The sequence below is a fragment of the Eremomyces bilateralis genome (genome assembly GCF_010015585.1).
Source record: "Eremomyces bilateralis CBS 781.70 unplaced genomic scaffold P152scaffold_4, whole genome shotgun sequence".
In the NCBI taxonomy this organism is placed as follows: domain Eukaryota; kingdom Fungi; phylum Ascomycota; class Dothideomycetes; order Eremomycetales; family Eremomycetaceae; genus Eremomyces; species Eremomyces bilateralis.
Genome location: NW_022985070.1, coordinates 875,981 through 887,668, shown reverse-complemented (window position 1 = coordinate 887,668; position 11,688 = coordinate 875,981). Strand labels below are relative to the sequence as shown.

General features: G+C 52.6%; 5 protein-coding genes across 5 annotated transcripts in view; 2 read left to right on the top strand and 3 right to left on the bottom strand.

The window, feature by feature from the left end:
• Positions 1–1,089: 1,089 nt before the first annotated feature.
• On the bottom strand, positions 1,090–2,205 carry P152DRAFT_471668 (uncharacterized protein; the record flags this gene model as incomplete). Its single annotated transcript, XM_033681083.1, has 3 exons — positions 1,090–1,245; positions 1,347–1,538; positions 2,170–2,205. The coding sequence occupies 3 exons, from the start codon at positions 2,203–2,205 to the stop codon at positions 1,090–1,092; spliced, it is 384 nt and encodes a 127-aa protein (XP_033536650.1).
• Positions 2,206–2,295: 90 nt separating this feature from the next.
• On the bottom strand, positions 2,296–4,646 carry P152DRAFT_242513 (uncharacterized protein). Its single transcript, XM_033674633.1, has 2 exons — positions 4,453–4,646; positions 2,296–4,317 (listed from the first exon to the last, which is right to left on the bottom strand). Exon 2 carries the CDS (start codon positions 4,270–4,272, stop codon positions 2,425–2,427), a length of 1,848 nt encoding a protein of 615 aa, XP_033536649.1. The 5' UTR covers positions 4,273–4,317; positions 4,453–4,646; the 3' UTR covers positions 2,296–2,424.
• Positions 4,647–6,668: 2,022 nt separating this feature from the next.
• On the bottom strand, positions 6,669–7,546 carry P152DRAFT_242531 (uncharacterized protein). Its single transcript, XM_033674634.1, has 3 exons — positions 7,131–7,546; positions 6,926–7,075; positions 6,669–6,864 (listed from the first exon to the last, which is right to left on the bottom strand). Exons 1-3 carry the CDS (start codon positions 7,439–7,441, stop codon positions 6,858–6,860), a joined length of 468 nt encoding a protein of 155 aa, XP_033536648.1. The 5' UTR covers positions 7,442–7,546; the 3' UTR covers positions 6,669–6,857.
• P152DRAFT_456062 (alpha/beta-hydrolase) lies at positions 7,467–8,746 on the top strand. Its single transcript, XM_033678917.1, has one exon. The coding sequence runs from the start codon at positions 7,652–7,654 to the stop codon at positions 8,657–8,659; it is 1,008 nt and encodes a 335-aa protein (XP_033536647.1). The 5' UTR covers positions 7,467–7,651; the 3' UTR covers positions 8,660–8,746.
• Positions 8,747–8,993: 247 nt separating this feature from the next.
• Positions 8,994–11,688, top strand: part of P152DRAFT_431215 (uncharacterized protein) — a 3,500-nt gene continuing 805 nt past the window's right edge. The window contains exon 1 of the mRNA XM_033677415.1: positions 8,994–11,613. Coding sequence (XP_033536646.1) covers positions 9,393–11,613 — 2,221 coding nt within the window. The 5' untranslated portion in view covers positions 8,994–9,392. The remainder of the gene's footprint in view (positions 11,614–11,688) is intronic.

Sequence of the window (11,688 nt, the reverse complement as noted above, 5' to 3'; positions counted from 1 at the left end):
ATGGTGGTTGAGATATTACGCGTTTGGTGATGGTGGTGAAGATGGTGATACTGGCCAAGTAGGTGGTTGGCCAACAGGCAGGGGTTCGAACTTACATCCCGACTTCCTGACGCGTCGCGTAGTTCTTAGCGTGTTTCTAGTAACACTAGTAGCATGTGGAACAACGAGGCAATAAGGGAATGCTCTATAAATGTTTTGAACTTGAATTGCTTTTCATAAGGATCAGTGGTTATCTGGGTGAGTTGGATTAAAGATCTCTAGTGTATCACAGCCCTTCTTGGTGTAGCTGCGGTTTAAAAACACGCAATCACTCCAGATTAAGCTTGCCATTGGTATCCTTTTTGGTATCCTTTTTACTATTATGTATCCTATTCCTACATCCAATCCATTCTCTACTGCTGGCATCAAATCTACTGGAGTACCATATCGGAGATGTAGATCGTGGTTGTCGCTGTCAATCGTCACATTCTCGGTATTGGCTCGATGTAATCCGTAACTCCGTTCTAAAACTCCGTTCTAAAGCTCCCTTCCGAAGGCCTCATGGTTACAACCAATTATGGCAACAATGATATCAGTTCGATGTATTTCCCTATGCACCTCCAACCCATCATATCCTCTCCACTAACCCCCAATTCACCCCCGGCTAAAGATGCGTTGTCTCCATCCCATGTACACCCGGAGCCGGGCCAACTTCATCGTCGATTAGCCTTGGCTTATCCAACGCCTTCCTAGCCGCGCTGGTCGTGAGGAACCGGACATAGTAGTACAGAGAGATGAAAAGCGTCAGGAAAAACGCTCCGCTATGGTCGGGGGGTTAGCGACCGATTGCTTCAGAAATCAGACGTCCAAGACCAAACTCACAAAGCACCGCCGGAAATCCACGCCGCGGCGACTATATAATTCTGCTCCTTGAAACCATCATGTCCCTCATACGCATCCCTCCGCACCCTTAACCCTCGCCTCCGGTCATACACTTCATAGGTAGTCTTCACCCGATTCTCCGTAATAGCTCCCTGTCCCGCTCACGTAGTCGCCCCTCCGTTCCATCCACTGGAAGACATACGCGCCGATCACCGCCACGGTCACCAGCTACAGCGCGGTGCCGAACATGTCCGCCAGCAGCCCGACGCGGGGATCGTACAGTCGGCCGCGGAAGTAGGGCAGCGAGCCGAAGGTCGTGGGGGGGAGGAGGAGTAGAAGCGTCGCGCTTCCCGCGACGATGCCGGGGATCACCACGGGGTTGAACTATGAGTGCGAGACCAGTCAGAATTACGGCACGATACAGACGCTTCTCGCCTTTCGCTTTGCGAGGGATACGGGCTCCATTAGATTGGGGGATCACGTACGTAGTTGTATTCATCTCGTCCGAGCACCGCGGCGCATAACCCGATGACAGCGGCGGCACAGAGCAATTGCAGCAAGCGGGGGAGAATTGTCCAGAGTGGGAGATAGATATACCCGCGGCGGAAAACCCCGAAGACGCCGTGACGGTTCGTGACGCTCAGACGGTGGGGTGCCTTTCCGATCATCAGGGCGATCTGTATCGTTCAGTTGATGCAAATTGTGGAGGAGGTATCGGTAATGAGACGTTGATTGGTGTTGCTGCGGAGTTGGTAGTTTGGAGATGGAGAGGACGATTTGGCATCCAGCATATATTGATATGGAAAATGGTTGAGTAGTCATCGTTTAACGCGGTTTGAATGTCCGTTTCCGGGCATCGGGTCGGAATGGCGGTCCTGTCGTGGAATGTCTTTCAAGACACCAAGCCCAGATGACCAAAACCATGCATTCCACTCAGACAAAGGAAGTGACATGTATGCGAGAGGACTTGAAAAATTGATGACATGTTCTTCGATTCACTGATATTTTCGGATCCCTTAACTTACAAGCACCCTTTTCACACGAAACAAAGTCGAAGGCAGCATTGCAATCATCATCCGAACCGAAACTCGAGCTGGGAGTGAAAAAGATTCGCAACGAACTCTATCATAGGGAAAGGTAGGATAACTGAGAATACACCGGTGTCTCCCCCCGAAGACGCCGCCTTGGAACTCTCTAAACATTGAGCCAGACCCATTTTGAAACCCCGGGTTAGGAGGCGGAGCACTGGACTGAGATGGAATGAAAAGAAATCCCGCAGCAGATCAATGAACCCCAGCATCCCCATACCCAACCGTCAATACCCCGCTCGCTTTTGCCCGACATAATGGTGGATTCCGTCATAAGATGTCCTCGAGATGTCGAACGCGAGCCGACTCTCGAGGAAAGTGAGGGACTCGCTAACAGGAGCCACTACCGTGTGCATGGAGTCTCTCCAGAAACCCTTTCGTGACGCCGGATCGTACTGATTCGTCCGTTTAACCGTCCCGACCGACTCCAGTAACTGTAGATGGATAAATGGAAAGATATTGTGCAATAACGCTATCACCGACCTCTATCCCTCTCACTCAACTGCCGCTTGAGTTCCCCAATCTCTTGTGTGAGACCCTTGATCCGTCCTTCGTAGTCCTCCTGCATCCGCGCCATCCGCGTTTCCAACTCTTGGATCTTCCCGTTCATCATCCCTTGAACCGCCGCATCGTCTCTGGTCGCGCCGATCAGCTCACGAAGGCTGGCCCCACTGCTCGCCGCACCGTGACTTGACATGCTGGATGGATTCGACACTGGACCGGTGGAAGCGGCAAGAATTCGTGGGTCGGTTGGACCGGACGTGGAGCCGAGGGATGAGATCGAAGGAAGGTGTTGTCCGGATGCGGCTTTATTGCCGCTACTTGGCCCCGCGATGGTAGAAGGGGGTGGAAAGCCTTGGCTACCGTTGGTCGACCGCGCGTACATATTGTTTCGCGCCGGATCTGTGGACGTCGTGGTTTGAGAAGCAGCAACCTGGCCGGGAGAGAGGGGTCTTGGAGAGTCGATCATGCTTTGGGAGAAGACCGATGATTGGTGACCTGGTGGGAATGAAGGGTGAATAGAAGGATCTCGTGCGTTGGAAGAGGGGTCATGTGGGCGTGCTGGATAGATGCCGCTTCCGCCGGGAGAAATTGAAGCATTGCTGACCAAAGCATTTGGTGGAGGTGGGTAGCTGCTTCCTGGATGTAGACGACCAAATTCATCCGTGGAAGGTGCGCGAACGTGCTTTGGACCGGATTCGGAAAGGCGACGGTCGGGTGCGCCTTCTTCATCTTCGTCCATACCGTCCGGCTCGGCAGTTTGCTGGTGATGATATTCCAGTCCCTCCATGATGCTGTCGTCTTCACCAGAAATTGTGAAGCTCGTGCGACGTCCTGCGCATCCACCCGGTCCTTTGTTGTGTCGGGCAAGCGCATCCCCGCGAGCGAATTTGCGTCCGCATCGCTGACATGTGTGAGGTCGCTCTCCCGTGTGAAGTTTCGTATGGCGCTTAAGATCATGAAGGCGACGGAATCGAGCTTGACAGGTGCTACATTCGTAAGGTTTTTCTTGGCTGTGAGTGAGAAGATGGGACTTGAGGTTGTGATGCCGCGTAAAGTCGGTCGAGCAGTAGGGGCATTTGTGTCGTTTGGTTGAAGGGGATTTCGGGCTGTTCGGATTATACCCAGCCACGGGAAGGGACATATTCCGGGGAGGACCCCGCTGTTCTGAATCTGGTGGGAATGGACTGGGATATGTGTGTGCGCGAGCAGAGTGGTCAGTCTGTGCACTTGGCGGAAGCATGTCTCCAGAGATCTTGCCCTGGGGAGTCTCCAGGGCCGGATCGGTGACGGATGCCTCTACAGAGATGGCCTCTCCCGCTGTTGTCGCCGGAGCAGTGGTTGTGAGTCCCTCTATGTTCGTCGGGTGCGACTCCTGCTCATTTTGAGCGCCCTCTGCAGCTATCGCCACTTTAATGAGAGGCTCAATTGAAGTCGTCGCGGAATCCGACACATCCGAGGGTTTCGTCGCATTATGTCCTATGAGAGCATTGACGCCTTCAAGGTTTGCGTTGGGACTTTTCTGTCGCGCTCGCTCTTGAGCCTGTTGCTCTCGTCTATGTTCGTCCTCCATCGCTGGCGCGCCTGTTAAAGGCATTGGGGAGAATCGACTAAATCCAGCCGTTTTCGGAGATAATGTGGATTGAATCGAAGTTGAGATAGAACCGGTTGTGATCGAGTTCAGGGGATCGGAGGCTGGTTTCGCCTCGTTCGAAAGCAAATGTGAAGCAGATATGATCGAGTCTGGTGTGGAAGGAGCTGCACTTGTCGATGTAAAATGGCCCGAATGAGTTGGTGTAATTGCTCTCGTCGTTGCTGCCATGAATAAATGTCGGCAATTTAAACCGCACTGGAGAAGCCCCGCGATCTAAGGAGAAGGGTTAGCTATGATTCAAGCAACTACATCAACACGACTATATTGAAGTTGCCAGTGCTGTGATTCCGAATACATTGAGCACTAGCGGCGCTCTCGCAGAATAGTGGAATGTCATCAAGTACTCACATTATGGGCCGAGTAACAGTCTGCGATAATGGCAACCTGTTGAAGCTACAGTAGAGTCACAACCATTCGCACGTAAAGCTACTCGGCTTGAGCCCTAGAGCGCGAATAGAGGATGCCTTCTTTGTTTCAATGGTTCGTTTCCTCAAGGGGAATCGAGTATAATCGGAAGCTGTTCGCGCCTCTGCACTACGCGATGCCCATGGACGTCCGGACGGGGTAAATTATTGGGTCGAGAGCTAGAAATTCTCGGCGCAGTTGAATCGATTGTTGACCACGAGCGTTGAACGCGTCAAGGCTGTCGACTTCGTTGTTCGTGTCGACAATGTTGTTCCCTAAGCCACAGTTGACGCGCAAAGTGCCTGGCAGCTTACAACCTGGTGCGGTTCACGGAGGACCTTGCGGCTGGTGGAAGTAATGAGGTGGGTTCCTGCACAATGAACCTGCAAGACATCAACCAAGCGAACTCAAAAGGAGAGTAGAAGATTAGAAGGGGACGCACAAGTTGAAAAGATGTGGTGACGATAGGGAAGCAACGTCAAGGTGTGCTGTGGTGGTGGCAGTGTGGTGGAGTGGAGGGAAGAGCAGAGGTGCCGTCAGTTCAATCGTCTTTTGCGGGTGGCTAGTAATGAACCGGAGGCGGCGTTCTCCCTTCAGCGCTCTCCCTTGAGCGATGGCTTTGGTTCCTGTTGGACGGGGGAACCCTGAGCATTCAGCGCCACGAAAGCTATACAAGCCTCTAAACTCGAGACTGGTAAGGTAATTAATGACGAGTGTTGGAACCAGAATCGTCGTTCAATGTTCTTTCTGATAATCGTTGTTTACGGCGTAATTTCCCATGCAATGGAAGTTAGAAAGGCTTATTGGTGGTTGGACGGTCGCAAAGCTCGAGGCAGCCTTGGAGACGGAGGAACTGAAGGCGCAGTATGCTGAACAGCCACACGGGATAGTGGCCTCAAAGTGGCGAAGAACCAGTAGATCCCACATGCATGGGCGAATTCAACACAAAGACGAACCGAGTGACTCTTCGTGAGGCGTAAATCTGATGGATTACTTTCATGGATAAGATCAGAGCGATGAACGATCAACGCCTCCTCAATAAAAGAAACACATGCAGGAGGGATGCCTCCTGCACGTGACTGCTGAATTGCATCAAGCCGAATCTAATGAACCAAGAACTGCTCCAGCTGTGAGGTGGAAATATCAACAACACATGAAACTCCTGTGTCGTCGCGAGGAAGACGACGCCAACAACGATCGTGAGATCAATATTGCTCAGACACTGAATCGGAATAATTACTCCAAATAGAAGAACATCTACGGCATCCCAAAGCTGAAGAATCATCAATATGTCGACTCACTCGGCCCTGGACGGAAGACGACAATTGAGCCTTCGGCTTCGATTGGTCATGTCGCATCCTCTCCCACATCAGGGTAGTGTGGCACAGAAGGCTGACCTTTTGTGTCTGGTCTCTCTGGTGCCTGGCCGCAGATATTTACGCCGCACCTAAATCCCGAGTGTGATTGGGAGACCTGTGACGAATGATATGGCGGACGCATCCGATTCCTTGAAACTTCTGAGGGGGCGCAAGTGGCTGATGGAGGGTAGCGAGATCGATGCTGTGGTGGACTCATCCGGTCAAACCATTCGCTGAATCATTACCCCTTCTCGCCAACATTACCGTAAGTATGGATAACTATCAATGCTGTTATTATCAAGCCTCAGCTGGGGTTCCGAGTCTGACCATGCCGATTGCCCCGGGCTCGTGAAACTCAGACTGGTCGGTATTATTACTGGGCATGTATAGCCATAGATACGTGGGCTATTCTTAGCATCTGCTATTGATATCGCTCTTGGCCCCAAGTCCCGACCCTCTACCGTTTGCGGATTGGGCTAACCACCATACTACGTAGTCCTCCGCGAAGATCCATAGCGAATGAAGAAAGAGCTTGATGAGGGATCGTGTATCGAGAAGTGGTCGCTCTTTGCACAGCCTGGTCCTCGCCCTCTGCAAAGTCGGTGATCTCATTGTTCTGTTGCATGTTTCAACTTTCAAGAGCTTGATCGCTTGACTCTATACCCAAGTCCATACTAAGTTCCTGTTAGAGGGAGAAACCCCGTCGGGATTGACTGCTGTGAAACACCAGGGCATATTTATGAATATTTCTACGGTCAAGGAAGAACTTTGGCAGCTTCCACAGCCTTGCACAGCCCCGCCATCCCCTCTTTCGAGACAATGAGATCTCTGATCTCGACATGGAGGATGATTCGGCCGTTGCTTGACATTCTGTCAGCACCATCAATCTGCGGTTATTATACCCCATCGGGCAGCGCATTAGACATTCACAATGTCTTTAAGTTAGCGATAGACGTTCATTGAGGCCTAAAATAAGCCTATCTACTAGGCTCAAGACCTGATCCTTGCCGATTAGCTCCAACTCGAGCGTCAGCGATGACATGGAGGAGAAAACTCACCCATGAATTACAGCACAGGATCGGAACAGTGAGCAGCATACGACTTTGTCCGGACTGATTGTATGTAAAGGTGAGCAGAGAAAGGCACCCCTTGCGAACATGTACGGCTGACGGGGAGCCTTCTTGCCTTCGTCTTCTGGTGTCAGTCCGCTTGAGCCATCAGCAATATACTCATGGTACTTTGACTAGATGTCCTCAGCAATACAAATATTTGACGTTGCGGCGGACTTTCTGGTCACGATTTGTGGAGCCGTTCCCGATTGTTCCGCGTTTCTCCTTGCACGATCTTTCCATCTCCCAAAATACGGCCATATCTAAAATGGTCATCCATTGAGACATCCTCGACATGATTCGGCCCCAAATCCAGCTTACCGATTCATACTGACGGGCCCTTCCCCTACATGTGAAACACCCCACCTTGGAGCATACTAGTCCAGATGGACCACAAGGTGTATCTAAACTCCGAACCCCGACAACGGGGCAAGTGAGTAGGTATCTTAGTCTTACGTTAACCATCCGTAGCTAGGTCCTTGATTTCTAACCCTTCTCCAACTCTTCTTAAACCGAGCTCCCCCTCATCTAATATCAGTCTATCTTCATAATTGCTTTTCACGCAAAGTACATCTCTTGAATTGAAGTTAGAGCTACCGTACACGTCCACCCTAGTATATATAGCTTGATATCAAGTCAATTGAAACCCCCTCACTCCAGAATATACCATCTACAATGGATCATCTCGAAAAGCACACGCTGACGGTCTCCCGCGGCTTCACTTACACTTTCTACACATCTCCAGCCTCTCCCTCCAATGCCGGTCACCCTGCCATCCTTCTCTGCCACGGTTGGCCCGATAGCGCCGAACTCTGGGACGACATCTCGAAGGAACTTCTCTCCCTCCCCAACCGCCTAGTCATTCCCGACCTCCTTGGCTATGGAGGCACGTCCAAACCGACCGATCCAAGCGCCTATGCATCGGAACTCATGGTTCAGGACATCATGGAGGTCTTGGCGAGCGTCGGCGTGTCCGGTCCCAACAGTATCCTCCCCATCGGCCACGATTGGGGGAGCTTTCTCGCGCAACGAGTGTATCTGTTCGGACCGGAGCACTGCGCGGGGTTGGGCATGGTGAACGTCTCCTACATGCCACCATCAGGCGAGCCGTATTCGATGGAGATGATGAACGAGATGACGCAACAGGCGTTCGGATATCCTGGGTTCGCCTATTGGGAGGTGTTCGCCTCCGACACGGGCCACGAATTGCTGGACCAACATCCCGAAAGCGTTTGGTGCGTGGCGCATGGACAGGGCGAGAATTGGCTTCTGGTGAACTGGTGTAAGTACGGGGCGATGGCGGAGTATATCGGCAACGGCAAGACGGACCCGTTGAAATCGTATGCCGGACCGGAGCGAACGGAGCGACGGGAGCGTTGGCTGAAGCAGATGAAAGAAGCAGGATTCGCCGGGCCGCAGTGCTGGTATCGGGCATCGGTGAAGGGGGTGCATGTAGAGGGGGAGAAAAAGATTGCGCAGGAAACCTTACTGATTACGAAGCCGACGCTGTTTATCGGCTGCACGCAAGATCAGGTTTGTCGTCTGGAAATGATCGAGTCGACAAAGCCATTGCTTCCAAACCTCATGACGAAGACGATCGAGAGCGGTCACTGGTCCCCATGGGAGAAGCCAGCGGAGGTGTCGGCGGCGATTCTTGAATATGTGCGAAGCAATGGACTATAGGCAGACTTAGATGATATCACATCATAATACGATTATCATAATACGATACCGGTATTCCGTATTCCGAACGGAGTATTCAAAAATGTATCCTGGCATGGGACCGAAATTGGGCCTTCCGACGACCCCGACGATACATAGAACCTTGGTGTGGCGAGACCCTGAATCGGCGTCTCCCCCTAGCCCCCACCCCCGGATTTTGGTGCCTCATCAATTGATTCAAGGATTCTACACCTGGCGTGTTTGTTTGGTTGTCGTCATGGCCTCATGGCCTCAGGCTCCCCTCTCATGTGCCAACACAGCAATCGGAAGTGAAACAACGCAAAAGGTGCAACATCATAACATCAATCACCACCTAATGACTCCATGTCTCCGACGTTTCTGTACAACTCTTACATATCTCCCCATCCTTCGTCCGTTTGACCCTCTCACAGCATTTCCCAACCCTCCACCCTCCTACAGCACAGCTTTCAACCCCATCCTTCATCCTTCCACTCCATCCTTACATCCATCATCACCACCAACACCCAAACGTTGTGATAGGCTCGAGCACATCCACATCATCCAATGCGGCTCGTCCCATAACCGCCCTTCGCTTGTGTCTCCAACAATCCAACCCGATCTGAACGTTCGCTACCCAAGCTTCTGGGAATCCTGGTCGCACCTCAACGCTTGCTCTCGAGGTCATCCGTACCAGACGTACTCCTTCGTTGCGGCATGTTGATCGTACGTCAACATGTCCAGCAGAGGTGCGGAAATCCGCCGTCCCAGCAAACGTACCAAGGACAAGGACAGAGAGAAAGATCGTGACCGTGACCGCGACCGCGACTCGCCTCGAGAACCGAAGGTGAAAGACGATCGAGAACGGCATCGACGGAAGTCCTCCCGCAAAGTTTCCACCTCCTCAGCTGCGTCCAAAGATAAAGACCGTGACCGAGACCGCGATCGAGATCGAGACCGCGAACGACACCACCACTCCTCGCGAACTTCCACGCCAACGAAAATGTCAACCTCCGTCCCTGAAAAGGAGCGTCGTGCCTCCGCCGCCTCGATCGGCAACTCCTCCACCAACGTGTCGTCATACCCCTCATTTTCCAAAGCACACAGTCGCGAAGCCATTGGCAGTCGTGAGAAAATTGCGAACCCTCGGTTGTCTCTCTATACCCCCGACCCTACCGATCTCGGACACGACAAAGACGGAGCATGGAAACTGAGTCCTGGTGCTACGAAAACTCCCCCGACGCCGGCCAGAGGAACACAAGCACCTCCCAGTCCTCCTCTTACAGCAACGGATGCTGGACAAAGAAGGGCGGCGAGTGCCAACATGGTGAACATACCAGAGAGAACAAAAACTGCGTCCCCATCGGCAGGAAGACGAAGCGTGGATGACGGGTATAGGCGCATGAAACCCAGTGCGCCAAAGCCAGTGAAGTCAGCCTCGAGCCTACGAAGAAGCGAGATATTACAAGACGACTCAATTGTGCAAGAGACGGCGTCGACCGGACGGTCATCACCAAGTACATTGCGGAACTCCCGTTCAAAAATGAAAGTTTCTTCGACAGGAGATGGCACGCATACTGCACCCACAACAGTCACAGAGTCAGATGGGACATCAACTCTGAACGGAAGATTAAAACCGTCGCAGCAAGGGACCATGCCAACGTCAAATTCGTCACCAATGTCTGCGACAGACTCATCCCCGAAGACCCCTATTCAACACAAGCCGCCTATCTCGCCATTTGGAACCGGAAAACAACCGATTTCAGTCGACATATTTGCCGGCGAAAGCGATGTAACACCCGTTCGAACGACATCAGCAGCGCCTCACGGGTTGGATCAGGGACAGTCCTCGTTTCAAAGTAACCCCAATGCTCCCCCTCCCCCGCCTCCTCCACCTATGATGGCACCACCAGATGTTCCCAGAGTCGACTACTTGTTGCAGAACGGTGGCTTACCCCAATTGATCCCAAAAACCCTGCTTACTGCAGCGGCAAAATCTCAATCAATCCCGAACTACCAAACATATCAGTCTCCGGTTCCTCCGGCTACGCAAAGTTCACATTCCGAATCGATTTTTGGACCGTTCTACAAGCTTCTGTCAGACTACGAACAGGTGATGACAAAAAATGGGTCGCTTGCAGTAGCCACAGGATATCGCTCCGTTGCTCGACGCCTTCTCGATCGATTAGAAGCCGTCTTTGCTCGTAGTATCTCCGCCGAGGTGTGCTCTTGCGTCATGTGCCGTTCTAACCCAGACCGTCAACTTCCAAATTCGGAAGACTCGGGAATCAGCTGGGGTGAGATCCTTGAGTACGTTGCTGGCAGACGTGAGCTCCCTCCATGGCCACCGTTCACCATCTCCCCCAACGCACAGGGCTTGGGCATCTCCATCCGCACACGCGAGGCTCCTATGCAGAAATTGGATATCGATATCCCGGAAGAATACCAATCTCATTACATTCGACAGAGCAAGAAAACTCAACACGCCGTTCAATCTTGGCTTGCCAGCCAGCCATCCGATCCATCGAGCCCCCCGGCAGAAATTGACGATGAAACGCTTACCTTTGCGATTCTCACCCACCTGGAACCCTCTCTTCGTCCCCTCTTCAGTGCACTCCATCTGGATCTCCCGTCGGTACCCACACCCGGTTCCCGGCCCCCAAGCGCGATCGATCGTCCGCGACCCGAATTGCTGGCAAAAACCGTCTCGGCGATCCAACGGCTTTACCGACTACAGAAACCCCCACGGGACGCAGAGTGTACCATCTACCTTTTGAAGAATCCGCACATCCACAGTGTGCTCGCCACCATGGCTGCGGTCAGTGAGCATGAATGGGATGTCCTCGTATCCGGTCGATTCGACGGCTTCCTGTGGTCTGGCGCCGAAGGCATCTATCCGGTCCCTCCATCCAGCCGTAACACCCAATCTCCCAGCGTCGTACGGCCTGGAATTTCTCGTATCACCACGCCGTTCGCCCCCGCATCCCGAGGCCCCACCCCATTCTCCCCGCAACCCCCCCTCCGCTCCATCC